Source organism: Elaeis guineensis, chromosome 3 (assembly GCF_000442705.2).
Source record: "Elaeis guineensis isolate ETL-2024a chromosome 3, EG11, whole genome shotgun sequence".
NCBI lineage: Eukaryota > Viridiplantae > Streptophyta > Magnoliopsida > Arecales > Arecaceae > Elaeis > Elaeis guineensis.
In genome coordinates, this window is record NC_025995.2 from 104,228,533 (window position 1) to 104,243,597 (window position 15,065).

A 15,065-nucleotide genomic window follows, 5' to 3' on the forward strand; every position below is an offset into this window, starting at 1 on the left:
TGATTATATATTATCTTAATATTTATATATCATTTCAATATTTATATTATTTCAATAATTATACCACTCTAATGATTATATTATCGATGGTATATCAAATAGTACCTAAGAGCTATTTCCTCGTGCCGTGAGGCGAAGGAAAACTCTTTGTGTGCACGGGCTCTAATAGCATCACTACATTCAAAATCGTCCAATCACACACCCAGGCCCCTTACGGCCACCAATTTTGGCCCATTATTTCTTAGCCCACGTCATTGACAGCCGCCCGTCCTGAACCAAGAGGGACAATGATTAGCACTTAATTGACGATATTGCCCTTCCATATAAGGGTCCCTGTCATTCAACATTTGGGGCATTTTAGTCATTTAACTCTAAACTGTACGATCCCACGTTTTAAACCCCATAAATCAAACTTGCCCCTTCCCTCCAGTCCTCCACGCTACGTTCTAAATCATGGGGATCATCTCATGGCTCCCCTCCAACTCCCCGAAGCCCCTCCGATGGCCGCCACCGCCGCTTCCCCTCCCCTCCCCTTTTCCAAATTGCCAAAATACGCCTCCCTTCCTCCACCAAAGAGATCCCGTCGAACCGTCGCGGCGGTGTCCCGCGGCGGCGACGCCCCTGACCTCCGGGTGGTCTTCGCCGGCGGGGGCTCGGGGGGCCACATATATCCCGCCCTCGCAATCGCCGATGGGATCCGAGCCGCCTGCCCGGGAACCCGCATTGTCTTCCTCGGTACCGGCACTGGCATGGAGCGCGACCTCGTCCCCGCCGCCGGCTACGAGTTCCTCCCGGTCCCCAAGTCCCGCCTGGTCCGTCCCTTCCTCTCCCCACAGAACCTCCTCCTACCCCTCGCCCTCCTCCGCTCCATCTTTGCCAGCTGGAATCTCCTCCGCTCCCTCCGCCCCCACCTCGTCGTCGGAACCGGTGCCTACGTCTCCGCCCCGGTGTGCTTCGCCGCCGTTCTCGCGGGGCTAAAGCTCGTCATCCAGGAGCAGAATTGCTACCCCGGGATCACCAATAGGATCCTCGGGCCGTACGCCGAGAAGATCTTTATCGCTTTCAATTCTTGCCTCAAATACTTCCCTACGGAGAAGTGTATTGTTGCTGGGAATCCAATTAGGCTTTCGATCGGCCATGGGGTGTCCAAGGCTAAGGCAAGATCACGTTTTTTTCCAGAGTCGGGGGAGGGTAGAGCCCAGGCGGTGCTCGTTCTTGGGGGATCGACGGGGGCCAATGCCCTAAATGTCGTGTTCTTGGAGACGTATCACAAGATGCTGGTGGATCATGAGGACAGGTATATTATTTGGCAGACGGGGGCCGAGTGGTACAACGAGACCAAGAGCCTCGTCAAGAGTCACAGTAGATTGCTGCTAGCACCGTGAGTATTATGCCGCTTTTAATTCTCCGCTTGCTTCTTTGGCATTCAATTTAATTCTCAGTTATTGTATTTTTTGGCTGGTTCTGAGTTCATATATATGTGATCTACGTGAACATGCCATCAAAATGTAATTTTCATAAATATTCTATACAAATTAGGTCTCATTTACTGATATTGCTTGCCTTCTATATAAATCAGGGTCTCTGATGCTAATATTACATGTCTCTCTGCTTTGATATAATCTAACAATAGCAAAAGATGTTCGTGTCAAGTCATAATTCATTCCTCAATGGTTACAATATTTTTTCATGGCGGCACTGGAGATAAAGAATTTTAAACAATGTATGAGTTTACGAGGAGAAAGGAAAAAAGGCATGGGGGAATCATTTCCAACTTTTGAGATTCACTCCCTTATGTAAAATGATCTTTAGACTACTTTTGTGGTCCACTAGCAGAGACAAGATCTCAGCCATAAACTCATATATATAATGTTTTTAATATTAATGAAAAGAGGCAATGCCCACAATGTTTTTATGGAGCTTATGAAGGAATTCACCCACGTATAAAATCCTTAAATAAACATACCCGGGTCCTGCCCCTTTATATTATGGTCTGGACCTTGAAAAGCCATTCACATAGGATGTAAAAAGACAGACACGCCAAAGGATTCATGTCCACTCAAAAAGTGCAACTTATTTGCATGATAACTCTTAAGTTGCATTACACCCCCTTTCACCCTCTCATCTGCCCTTTCCTCAAGCTTCTGTCTCAACTTGCCTTACATTCAATTTTTTCCATTAAATCTTTCATGTATTGCTCTTGCTTTCTTTTTTCATGTTTGGTAATAATAACATCTGGTCTTAATTTCCTTATTTGTGTTGGAATTTTGAATTCATGCTAGCTCGAAATTGCTGTAGAATATCTATAACTACCAATTGGTTCTTTCAAGTTCAATTCTGTTTTGGTTTATGGAGAATACTTATTTTCAAATGTTTATGGACAATCTCTTTTAGCTTACGTGTTGCTTCAATTTCTAGTTGGAAAACCATAGGTTGCTTGAGGTGGAAATGGATCAAGCACAACCCCAAACTGTTTTCCATTTTAGTTTTTTCCGGAGGCTGACAACAAGACTACTTAATGGGCTTAGCAGATTTGTATGTTCCGTTCAAGACTTCTTATGGTTATACGAACCACTAGAATAACATCATAAATGGACTAGAGGAGAACTTGTATGATGAAAAGAGAGACAAAGTCTGACAAAAATGTAGAGCTAAATTTATAAAATGAGCACCTTGGTGAATTGTTTCCGTGGGCTTTATGTTTCAATGGATTTTGTTCCTTGGTACCAGTAGTCTAGAATTTAAGGTCAAAAACATGGCTTTATCATTTCTTTTGCATTGAATAATGTCTTATATTAATTTCATATGTTGAAGGTTTTTGGATGCAATGGATTTGGCTTATGCAGCTGCTGATGTTGTTGTTTCTCGAGCTGGAGCAATGACCTGCACTGAGATCTTGACAACTGGGAAACCCTCTGTTTTGGTATATGTTGATTCCTCTTTCAGATCTCAAACTGTAAAAATCTTCTAATTATACATATAAACCTAAATAACATATGTAATACACAGGATACTGCTTGTACACAGAGGCATTTAATTGTCTGTGTTATTCCTTGACAGCAAGTTTCTTGTATTTTTAAAGCCCTATTTATATGATACATTCATTTCATCTACAAGTGCTATCTTTCATCTGAATACAAATTCTTGGTATATTTGGAAGAAAATACCGGAAATTAATTAATACAAATTAGATAATCAATGATGTCGAGCATGCTCTTTGATGATTAAAGATGGATAATTTAGTTAGAGATGAATAGGCAAAATCTTGAAAATTTTTGCTCTGTCCGCATGAAATGCCTTGAAGGAGACAAGATTACTGTTTAGTTACTCTTCTAGATTGACATATGTATCAAGTTAAGCAGGAGAGGTTAAAAAAGCTTGGCATATGCAACACTCTAGCAGACCATGATTATGCCAGTTTTTATAACAGTTTGAATAGCAATTAGGTTATCACTGTAACAAAGATTAGAAGTATCTCTCATGCTTATACCCAGAAGATGAAATGATTCTTGTTGAGCTATTTATCATTTTGACCTCAATACTGAAGCCAAATCTTTTAGCTGATCTGAGCATTACACACTATTATTGGAGTGCCGTGGGCATGGAGTGTTATGCTATATTGTGTGTCATGTCCAGGTATTCAATAGTATCTGCACCATAGTATTCTGAAAAATATAAACGTCCACTTTGTTAACCCTACAGGATGCCCAGATTAACATTTAAGATATCTCTGTCTCAAAATACAATAGAATTTAAAAGTCGTTCTGTTTTCTTCACTTGAGGACTCCACATTCTCTATATCTATAAAAGGACTAAGAGTTAGCCCACCTTATCCATGGAAGCACCATAAAAACATCAAATCATTCTTATTGTTCCCTCATCTCCCCCTCTCCACCTCTGCACACATAGAGGGGTGGGTTGATTTGGATTCATTATGAGTTCAGCTGCTGCCAAGTCTCAGCTTATTGATTTATAATCTTGCAATCTAAAACACAAGATGGTTTAGTTAAAAATTTTCAAATAATTTTTTTCATGGTAATCTGCATGATTTTATGGTGCTTTTATGCTGGTTATCACGGTATGACACATAATCAAACGGTCTGATTTTGAGCTCATTTTGTGTCATGGCCACTCTTCCATGCCAAACACCCTGACATACTGTCTCCAAGTGTCAAGCGGTCAAAGTACTATTTGCAAAAATTAAGTTTTGTTGAAAAGTTAATTTTTTATACATGCGCAATTAAACACTTAGGTAGTTACTCTGTCTTGTTTGTCCACTAACATCTTATGACGGACTGACGCCCATGGAGACCTAGCTAATTCGACCATGCTTGAGAAGTAACTCTTTAGGTTCTGATTTGAAGTGCTATTAATAGAATGATCTAGGTAATTAAATGTCAAAAGTATGCTGTATTGTCAGTCATTGTTTCTCTTTTGGTATCTAATATTTTTATTTCTTATACAGATACCATCACCAACTGCTGCAGATGATCATCAAACAAAGAATGCTTATATTATGGCAGATCTAGCAGGATCAAAGGTCCTAACAGAAGAAGAGCTTGATTCCAATTTGCTTGAAGACACAATTAATGAAGTCTTAGGTATGTGAGTTCTTGTCTTAATGGAACCTTTTAGTATGTTATGGTTGCAAACATGAGGTTCTTTTCTAATTTTTAATGATTTTTTCAGAAAATTTCCTCTGTTAAGAAGTAGCTGGGACAGAATGATTGTAAAAATTCTGAAATCTCAATCTACAAATGGGACAGAATGATTATAGGAATACATCATTCTATATTGGACCCAAGTTTGTTTATTTATTTATTTTTGTTGAATTTAGATCCAATATCAGCAATCATGGTATTCTGTAGTTACAAGCTCACCATAATAAAATTTTGAGTATATGATTTTTTGCAAAATTCCAACAATATTTGTATAGCAGTTAAATGTTGTTAAAGGGTAAATATAATTTGATATCTTGAGTTCTTCACATGTAAATTAGTTGACTAACTTCAGTCTGTATGAAAATACCTGAAAACTGCAATGCACATAATTAACTCCAATAGCACATGCACATAAATGATTTATGATCCTAAATTTCTATGAATTAGTTAAAATATGTTTAGTTATCCGAAACATGGAATCATGCTATCACTAAGAAATTAAAATTGTCTATTTTTCTTGAAGAAATGGAAAAATAATATGCATCCAAGCTTGCCAAACAGAAAACAGAAACTCTTTTTTTTCCCCACTTGTATAGTTTCGTGACAGTGCATGCCAACTGCCAGCACCATATGGCACGACAGGAGTACTATCTCAGACCCTGTTTGACATGGCTATTGTACGGCACCCTTTGCAACCTTAATAGTGAGTATCACTGGATGCCTTTGAAGATGTTATGGCAATGCTATGGTGAGAATTTTACAAGAAAGGCTTCAAGAGAAATCTCTCTCAGAGATTGAACAAAAGACACTTTGGTGCTGTTAGTAGGTTAAATGCACTTATATATGAGGTTCCATCAGAATATTGATGAATTTCATGAGTATTTATTAAAATTGGGATTATAAAGATGATGCATCTTTTCATCTTTGATTTCCACTATTGTGTTAATTCTTTCTCAAATATGTCATATTGAACAAAGCAAACCTTGTCATGGAACAAGCACTTGCATCAGCATTCTTATCACTAAGGGTAAGACAAGCAACCAAATGGTGATTATAGAAGAGTGTAATCACCTAAGCAATCTTGTTGAAATATTCTCAGGTGGAATGGGAAATTTTAAATTTTTGTATGGATTTATATAATACATCGATCCATCTGCAAGTCTAAATTACGGGTTCAATATTACACATTTTTTGTGCCGGATTTATCTTTTTGCACTTTTTCCTGACTAGTTTCACATACCCAGTCACATGGTTCTGAAACTTTGCAAGAAAAACTCCACCGTGCTCTTTGATTCTCTATACAGAACATTAGGTATTTTTCATCTTTGACTGTTTGTACCATTTTCTTCTGCATCTTCTTTTTTGAACATACATTTATAGATCTTATCACTTGTTATAAGTCAGTGAACTGAAATACAATTGCTCTGACTATTACAGGGGATGAGAGCTTGATGGCAGAGATGTCTGAGAAGGCAAGGAGAGCTGCAAGGCCCAATGCTTCTTCATATATTGCCAAATGTATTCTTTCCCTTGTTGAGCAATCCTCTGCAGATCTTGAATAAACTACATCAGAATAGTTTCCATATTTTCAAAGGACTTAAATGATTTTTGCTCTTTTATTCATTATTTTCCTTTGTTTATTAATGTAGGGGAAATAACTGTATTGAGATGAGTTTTGCCGTGTAGTAAGGTTTTACAATTGAGCTTTAAGAGTAATATAATTATTTTGGAGCCCCTCCATGATGATATTGGGACTTCTTGAGAACAGCAAAGGAAGAAAGATAATGGAACGAATCTCAGCATATGATGATATCGTTTGCCAAAGTTTCAGCTTATAGTGGTTCTAGATGATTAAAAAGATGGAACGCAATTAGCATCTGATTTGCTTTATTAGCTTGGCAGAGCTTATCCACTAAAATGTTATCGCAGTCTAGGCTGCAAAAAAATTATATGTATAAATTAAAATTCCAGACTGGGCATCTACCTAATACATGTAGAGGTTAGATACTTCAATCAAAATTACAAGACAATTATTTTATTTTATTTTCTCAAGCATCACCTGTATCATTGGGTAAATTATTAGATGAGAAGTGCTCAAAAGTATTATCCTACTTAATGTGTGTCCATATGGGCACAAAAGTGCATGTTTCCTCAAGTGTAGGATGACTGGTTATACTAAAGAAATTAACTCAGGTAATTCAATTGCAAATTTGAGAATGTGACGATAGGTTTTGACTTGAGCATATGAACAAACATGAAAGTGTACTAGAATCATTAGGTCTATATTGAGATACTATTATCTAATCACAACAAACATTCAAGCATTAATCATACTAAAGTTCATACTGTCGGCATAAAAGGGAAAATAACTAAACTAAATGGCAATCTGAAGCCTAAACATTCTTTTTCTTCTCAATATAAAACCATGGACACAAATTAGGCGTTTGAGGAACAATATATCCAATTCCAAAACTTCAAAATTTGGAACATAACGCGTGCATGGGAATAATTAATTTTTTCAGTATTTTGATGATTAGCATTTTTTTTTTTTTTGGAGTGTGCATAAAATTGTTTTTCGATGTGGGTGTTGGGAAAAAAAAACCACTTAGCTACCAGCACTAAGGATTTCCAAAGGATCCCGATGTTGTGGCAGAATATGAACATAAATTAGATGAAATTGTCCATGGATCATATTTATCTGGTCCATTCACCTTTCTATCAAATTTAGGTTGCCCATGAGCTGACAAGAAAATTAGCATAATAGCTATCTTTCTTTTTTCATGTGAAAGCTCTACATTGTGATCACTGTTCATTCCAGACAGTCTTTTCCATGTAGTTCGACCTGGCCAGGTTTTGACGAGGATCAGTGAGATCTATTAACCATAATTTGGGATAACACATAATAATTAACCTTATGTTACCTCTATACCATAATATTATCTTTCAGATACATAACGGTAGTCATCTGAAACTGTTGTTTCGGCCGTTATTTTTTTAATCCTTTATTCTCCTCCATTTCAGCGAAGGGTTCGGGTTGTATCTTTCGAGAGAAAGAATGAATCACATTTTTGCGCGATATGCACCGTTGGATCGCGCAAAGGCCGCTACGCGATCTGTGCAGACAGATGAGGAGCAAGTTTGGTGCCTTGAGAGATGTGCAACACATGATCCAACGGTTATTGTCGCCAAAAACTAGATCAATCATTCTTTGGCGCCAAAGATACAACCCGAACCCTACAGGAAAAATCTCGGCGGGGGCTGCAACCGGCGGTCGAAACCCTTCTACATCCCGCCACCGGCCGTAGCCATCGCCATGAGCCACCTTCTTCTCCGCCGCGCCCATCTCTGTCTAGCCACCTCTGCCCTTCTTATCCCCTCTCCTCCTCCTCCTTTCCCTCCCCTCTCCCCTTCCTTTCCTCCTTTCTCCGCCATACCTCCTCCTCCGATGCCAAACTTCCTCCCCCTCCCTCCATCTCCGACGCCTGTGGATCCCCCACCGCCACCCTGGCGGACGCCAGGAATGCCTGACCCCTCGTCGAGGCCGTCAGCAATGAAGGTAGGAGCGAACTCTTCTTCTCTTGACCTCTAAAATGCTGTTTTGGTCTCAAAACCGAATCTTTTACGGTGTGATGGGGAGACAGAGCTGAAGCAGCTGATCGAGAAGTACTACGAGGTGGACGACGAGGAGTTGCTGCTGCAGATCATGGAGGCGATCCTGAAGCGGCAGCTGTCGGGGAAGGGCGAGGAGACCTACGACGAGCTGATGGAGGAGCTGCGGATGAAGCTGCTCACGGATGTGAAGGACCGGGTGTTCGAGTCGGACTTCGAGGAGATGCATGACACCGATGAGGAGATCCAGGACCTCTATAATGCGAGACAGTGTGTGGAGAAGAAGCTGATGAGTGATGAGTACTTCAACATGGATGACCACGAGTGGGACGAGATGATCCGTCAGGCCACTGAGAAGGGCTACCTCAAAAATACAAAGAAGTGCGAGGAAATCCTTGAGGATATGCTCAGCCGGGAGAAGCTCCTACCAGGTGAAAATTTGACTAAAACATGCATGTAGTTCCATGTTTTACAACTCCTCCTCTCCGCCCATCTCTCTTAATAGTTTATATGCTGTTTGTTTCAATTTTTAATTGCTTGCCTGGCTTTAGCTTTGAATCTCATGGCTCTCGATTGAATGATAAAGGAAAATGGGCACCATATATCGTTAACTTCCACTTTTTGGTAGTCAATTGATGATGAAAAATCATGCCTGGTTTCTTCTTGTTATGGTAGACTATGTGAATCATGGTTTAGACTTGAGTTGCATGTGTGACTAGTGAAACAGAGAAGTTGGAAACATACAAATTCAACGATATCATGTAAATATAGGGAGTCAGGAATGTCTGTTTCTTGTTGGCAGCCTGTTACGGATGAGAAGGGATGCTTGTTATGATCTATTTTTTATGGACCCCGGGAGTGTGGGACATGAGTTTACTTCATTGCAATAGCTGATGCATTGTATTTCTACTATGCAAAATGAATAGGATCTGGAATGATGTATCATCAAATATTCTTTATTTCCTGTGTTTGTCTAAGCAGAAATTAACAAAATGTGCATACTTAGTATTTTAGAATGCTGCATTATATAACTAGTGTCTGATGATGAAATTGCAGAGATGCTAAGAGGCATCCCTTCGTCCTTCATGTCATATCTAACAACTAGAAGTTCAAGCACTTCCGTCCTTTGTTGCAGGGAGTAGCTTGACCCACATGGAGAGAACAAACAATGCCCAACCACACACAGGAAAAAGTTAATTTTTTTTCTGATTTTCTTCTCTTTATCTTTTCTTTACTTTGTTATATAGTGTTGGTGCAAAAATTCGCCTGCGCCGGAGAAGCTGGAGTTGAGGAAGCCGCGGTCGCCGCCGGGACCTGCAAGGGAAGTCTAAACCGGAGGTGGGGTTGCTCCGGCAAGATCCTCCGACGCTCAAGTCAGTTCTCTGCCTCAACAAGAATGGAGTGCTCGAACGGAGAATTTAGCAGAGTTTTGAGATAAGGCAAAAGAGCTTAAAAAATAACGTATCTGAGTTCCCCCTTTTATAGGCGGGGGAGGCAACGGACTGATGGCGACGTGTGTAACCGCCTGGTAGTGGGCCGCCCATGGTCAGGGGAATTGATTGCGAAAGATAATGGAGCAGACACGTGGGTATCACCTCGACTTGCCACGTGGAATTCGTTATGAGGGGTGGAGCAGCGTCCGTCGTCAGGAGAATCGCGTGGTATCCGTCGCAGGAGGTGGAGCAGGTTCGTGGCCGTTACTGTGGCCTGCCAGGGGGATAATGGAGCTATGCGGAGTCCGCCACAGGAAGTGGAGCAGGGCGGCTATGGCTGCTGCGGCTTGTCAGGGAATGATGATACTGCGTGGAGTCCGCCACAGGAGGTGGAGCAGGGTCGCGGCCGTTTTGAGGGCCTGTCAGAGGGCGTGGATCTGTCGATTGAAGCTCGGCAATGGTCGGAGCCGTCGTGAGCGGAGCCCGGCTCCCGTAGGAGTCCGGGCGGAGCTGTTCTGATGTCGGCGGCGGAGTCCGGCTCCCGTAGGAGTCCGGGCGGAGCTGTGCTGATGTCGTCGGTGGAGCCCGGCTCCCGTAGGAGTCCGGGCGGAGCTGCGCTACAAACAAAGTCAAGGGTGAAGTCCGGCTCTGATAGGAGTCCGGATTGAGCTTACCAGCAATTGATATTGAGAGCGGAGCCCGGCTCCCGTAGGAGTCCGGGCGGAGCTGTTTTGATGTTGGCAGCGGAGCCCGGCTCCCGTAGGAGTCCGGGCGAAGCAGCGCTTGCTGATGGTGGTGGAGCCCGGCTCCCGTAGGAGTCTGGGCGGAGCTGCACTTGCTGATGGCGGTGGAGCCCGGCTCCCGTAGGGGTCCGGGCGGAGTCGCGCTTGCTGATGGCGGTGGAGCCCGGCTCCCGTAGGAGTCCGGGCGGAGCTGTGCTGATGTCGTCGGTGGAGCCCGGCTCCCGTAGGAGTCCGGGCGGAGCTGCGCTGATGTCGTCGGTGGAGCCCGGCTCCCGTAGGAGTCTGGATTGAGCTGCGCTGATGTCGTCGGTGGAGCCCGGCTCCCGTAGGAGTCCGGATTGAGCTTACCAGCAATTGATATTGAGAGCGGAGCCCGGCTCCCGTAGGAGTCCGGGCGGAGCTGTTTTGATGTTGGCGGCGGAGCCCGGCTCCCATAGGAGTCCGGGCGAAGCAGCGCTTGCTGATGGTGGTGGAGCCCGGCTCCCGTAGGAGTCCGGGCGGAGCTGTGCTGATGTCGTCGGTGGAGCCCGGCTCCCGTAGGAGTCCGGGCGGAGCTGCGCTACAAACAAAGTCAAGGGTGAAGTCCGGCTCTAATAGGAGTCCGGATTGAGCTTACCAGCAATTGATATTGAGAGCAGAGCCCGGCTCCCGTAGGAGTCCGGGCGGAGCTGTTTTGATGTTGGCGGCGGAGCCCGGCTCCCGTAGGAGTCCGGGCGAAGCAGCGCTTGCTGATGGTGGTGGAGCCCGGCTCCCGTAGGAGTCCGGGCGGAGCTGCACTTGCTGATAGCGGTGGAGCCCGGCTCCCGTAGGGGTCCGGGCGGAGTCGCGCTTGCTGATGGCGGTGGAGCCCGGCTCCCGTAGGAGTCCGGGCGGAGCTGTGCTGATGTCGTCGGTGGAGCCCGGCTCCCGTAGGAGTCCGGGCGGAGCTGCGCTGATGTCGTCGGTGGAGCCCGACTCCCGTAGGAGTCCGGATTGAGCTGCGCTGATGTCGTCGGTGGAGCCCGGCTCCCGTAGGAGTCCGGATTGAGCTTACCAGCAATTGATATTGAGAGCGGAGCCCGGCTCCCGTAGGAGTCCGGGCGGAGCTGTTTTGATGTTGGCGGCGGAGCCCGGCTCCCGTAGGAGTCCGGGCGAAGCAGCGCTTGCTGATGGTGGTGGAGCCCAGCTCCCGTAGGAGTCCGGGCGGAGCTGCACTTGCTGATGGCGGTGGAGCCCGGCTCCCGTAGGGGTCCGGGCGGAGTCGCGCTTGCTGATGGCGGTGGAGCCCGGCTCCCGTAGGAGTCCGGGCGGAGCTGCGCTTGCTGATGGTGGTTCCGCCGTGGGTTCCGGCTGTGGGTATTTTATACCCAACATATAGTATACCCCTACAGAACTGAATTAGTTTGAGTCCACCAAATGAAGCATCATAACTGTTTCCCTGATTAAAATGATCTTACTCCTGGATCAGAAGCATGTTCATGAAACTCCATGAAACTTCAATTTCACGATCAGCAGGTTACTTTGTGTTTCTGATGGTTTTCTATTATCCTGTGAATGGATTTTCCTCTTGGCCAAGTGATTCACTTTATATTTGTGCTTTCAGATGAGATAAAGCAAAAGGTGGAAGCCAAGTTCAATGAGTTGGGAGACATGTGTGAAAGGGGAGAGCTAGAACCTGAACAAGCTTATGAATTGTTCAAGGAGTTTGAGGATAGGATAATTTTAGAATGTGCAAAGATAATGGAAGCAGAGCAACCTCCTGAAGAAGATGAAGTTGAACGTAGAATTAGATGATCCACCTGGTGAGGGACCCATTCTCCATTGGAAATCACGTGTTGTATTTGCTCCTGGTGGTGATGCATGGCATCCGAAAATAGAAAAGTAAAACTTTCAGTGACCGTGAAAGATGACATGCTTTGTGTCGACTGAGGGAATTAGTTGGACAGAGTTACTATTCTGGTGGAGATGAGCTCACAATCACCATTGAGAGGTGTGTGTATAACTTCATGCTTGATGCATTTGTGCTAGTGTCATGCTGCTAGTTGTCATAATTCAGCTTGTTTATTTTCTGGCTTGCTTTTGACATTTTAGATGATTGCAGCACTTGCTATTACTAATTTGCTGGATGAAATATGATGAATCTCAGAAATTGAAAATTGAAACATCATAAAGTTGTCCCAATTTGCTGCTCACGGTGCACAAAACATGCAGAAATGATGCAGATAGCCCTATGTTGTTTGCTATGGTGCTTGGGTTTTTTCTCCTTAGCCTGATTTCTTGTTTCTTTGTTTACCTTTAGAAGGAAATGGTCTTTCAGTCATAAAGAGAGGAAAATCTGTAGTGAGAAAGTTTTTAATATTTCTCTGTTTATTCTGTAAGCTGTAAGCAGCCAGAGGTGATTAAGTGATTTGCTTAAACATAAAGTTTTTGTATATTTGGAAGTTCTGCTGTAGAGACAGAAAGACTAAGGAACCAAATCCACTTTGTCCTTGCTGTTAAGTTTGAGCATTGGGAGGAGAACAGAAAAGATTGTCTGAGGACTTTATGTGCCTTGATAGAAGAGGCAATGAAAGCTGACAAGCTGGTGGAGGAGGCTTGGAATGCTTATGTCAAAGATTGACTCAAAGCTAATCCAGTGTTTATGGAGAGACTAAAGGCCAAGGCAGCAAAGATGCAGGGATCTCATTCAGTTTCTCTATAAGTTTTCTTCTGGAGATGTATCCCAGATGATAATTTTGTGCTTATCATTCAGACAATGTCTATGGGTGATGCTGCTGCATAACTTGTCTCTGTATATTGTGCATTGCTCCAAGAAACACATACAATTTTAAGTTAATATTGCTCAATATAGCAGAATCCATGCATGTTGCACTTTTGTAATCTTAGGTCATCCTTCCATAGCATGAGCTTTCCAGTCAGGGTAAATTTGCAGTTCTTGCACTTTGCCATTTATTTCTTTACGGATAAAGCAGCTTTGTCAATAAGAGGCTTGAATTCTTTACCACTGATTCTAATATAGGAGTAGATTGTTTTCTTATTTGATCAGGTGCATGCCACACCCTTTAGACTTGAGTTGGATGTCTTCTGATAATTTTTTTCCTTGCATGTTCATGGCAGCTGAAGAAAGAAAGCAAGTCAAGGTAAACTAGTGTTGGATGTTTTTCTCTTCCAAATCTCTTCATATAATTCATATTCTTTCCACTTACCTCGTCTGCTTACATTGCATATTTAAGTTCTGTTCGATTGAAGCGATGTGCTGAATTTGTTAGACCTCATAAGCAGGCTAAGGAGAAGCTAAATAGGATCTGTGCCTTGGAAATTCCTTGAATGTTCTCCTTGTTTAGCATCAATGTTTATTTGCAACCAATTATGCAAGTATTGAGTGGTTGAAGTTAGTAATCTGCATTTTGTGTTACAGTTCTGTGACCTTAGGTTCATCTACCAAATGCACTAATCAGTTTTTGAGGATTCTGCTGTTCTGTTTTGATTGTAGGCAAAATTCCCTGCCTAATGACATCATGATGTGTGAGCCTTGATGAAGTTAAACCTGAAATGTCCATCTAATATCTGTTTATCAATTCACTGAAGGATGGTAATAAAAAAATTGCAGTGGAAAGCAAACTGAGGTAATCATCTGGACATTCAACATGGAGGGTGTTGCCACTTTCAAAGTTTATGCACATTTAATCATCTCAGATATTCAAGCCTTACACTCCAAGTGGAAGTCAGTTTTGGTATGCCCACTAGCTGCAGTGAGGTTCTAAGCTGGTCATTACTGAATTTTGCATTACAAGCAGCATCTTTATAATTATTTGTTATAACAAGATAATGCTTATTTGTGACAGATATTTTGTTCTTTTTTTAATAATCACAAACAGTAGAAAAATGTTGCTTTACAGGTAATTGTCGTGCATCTGGACTGAGGTTATGGAAAGCTATTTCTGCATGCTCTTTACTTCATTAAGACAGATGCAAGAAATGGATTGCTGGTGATGTTATACAAAAGTAAATTTCAGTAGTATTTTTTCCCTCAGCAATGCTATGATCCTGTACTAATGGTTGTTTGCTTTTAGGTTGTGTCAACCGTTTATTACTAAAAGTTGAGCAAAATCCGAATCTTATTGCAAGGCATAATATAAAATTTGAATGGGTGACAAGGTTAATTATGACCTTGGAGTTGAATATCCTGGCATGCTGACTGACAAAAGCTGGTTCATCTTGTTGAAAACACTATGAATATATCGGTGACATTTCTAATTGTTATTATATTGATCAAATAAAAGAAGAAAATGGTAGGCTAGGCATTAGTTTTCCATATCCAGACTTCTTCCTTGTTTTGATGAAAATATCCATAGTCAGGCTCTAGAACAGAGTCCAGCTTTCGAAGAACTTACTCATGTTATTTGCATATTAGGCAGAAATAATTTTGGCACAAAACCACATTGTTTTAGTGGAATTTGATGCAGATATGACAGTTACTCCTCTGGGCTCCAATTACCAATTTGGTTGTGACCTCTCAATGTCAGATATAGTCTTGCTCCGGACGGGGCATGGCTTGTCTAATTGGACAAACGACAGTTTCATGTGGGATATTAGATGTTTTCACTTTTGATACTCGATATCATCAAATCTTGATGGCA

The 15,065-nt window shown here is 42.6% G+C and overlaps 2 protein-coding genes across 2 annotated transcripts; both read left to right on the plus strand.

Moving 5' to 3' along the window:
- The first annotated feature begins 467 nt into the window (after positions 1-467).
- On the plus strand, positions 468-6,486 carry LOC105041272 (uncharacterized). The gene is made up of 4 exons (XM_010918165.2): positions 468-1,381; positions 2,815-2,923; positions 4,466-4,601; positions 6,099-6,486. The coding sequence occupies exons 1-4, from the start codon at positions 468-470 to the stop codon at positions 6,221-6,223; spliced, it is 1,284 nt and encodes a 427-aa protein (XP_010916467.2). The 3' UTR covers positions 6,224-6,486.
- A 1,195-nt stretch (positions 6,487-7,681) lies between these two features.
- On the plus strand, positions 7,682-14,609 carry LOC105049066 (uncharacterized). The gene is given in 9 exon segments (XM_073254203.1): positions 7,682-8,005; positions 8,008-8,217; positions 8,303-8,701; positions 12,029-12,200; positions 12,202-12,293; positions 12,296-12,331; positions 12,334-13,565; positions 14,036-14,177; positions 14,325-14,609. Coding segments are annotated over 7 exon segments (1,074 nt in total). The 5' UTR covers positions 7,682-7,974; the 3' UTR covers positions 12,468-13,565; positions 14,036-14,177; positions 14,325-14,609.
- The last annotated feature ends 456 nt before the right edge of the window (positions 14,610-15,065 follow it).

Bases quoted from the DNA above. Each gene is read 5' to 3' on its own strand.
- LOC105041272 (XM_010918165.2), top strand. From the start codon at position 468: ATGGCTCCCCTCCAACTCCCCGAAGCCCCTCCGATGGCCGCCACCGCC. The intron at 1,382-2,814 runs GTGAGTATTATG...CATATGTTGAAG, and splicing joins AGTAGATTGCTGCTAGCACC to GTTTTTGGATGCAATGGATT. The intron at 2,924-4,465 runs GTATATGTTGAT...TTTCTTATACAG, and splicing joins CTGGGAAACCCTCTGTTTTG to ATACCATCACCAACTGCTGC.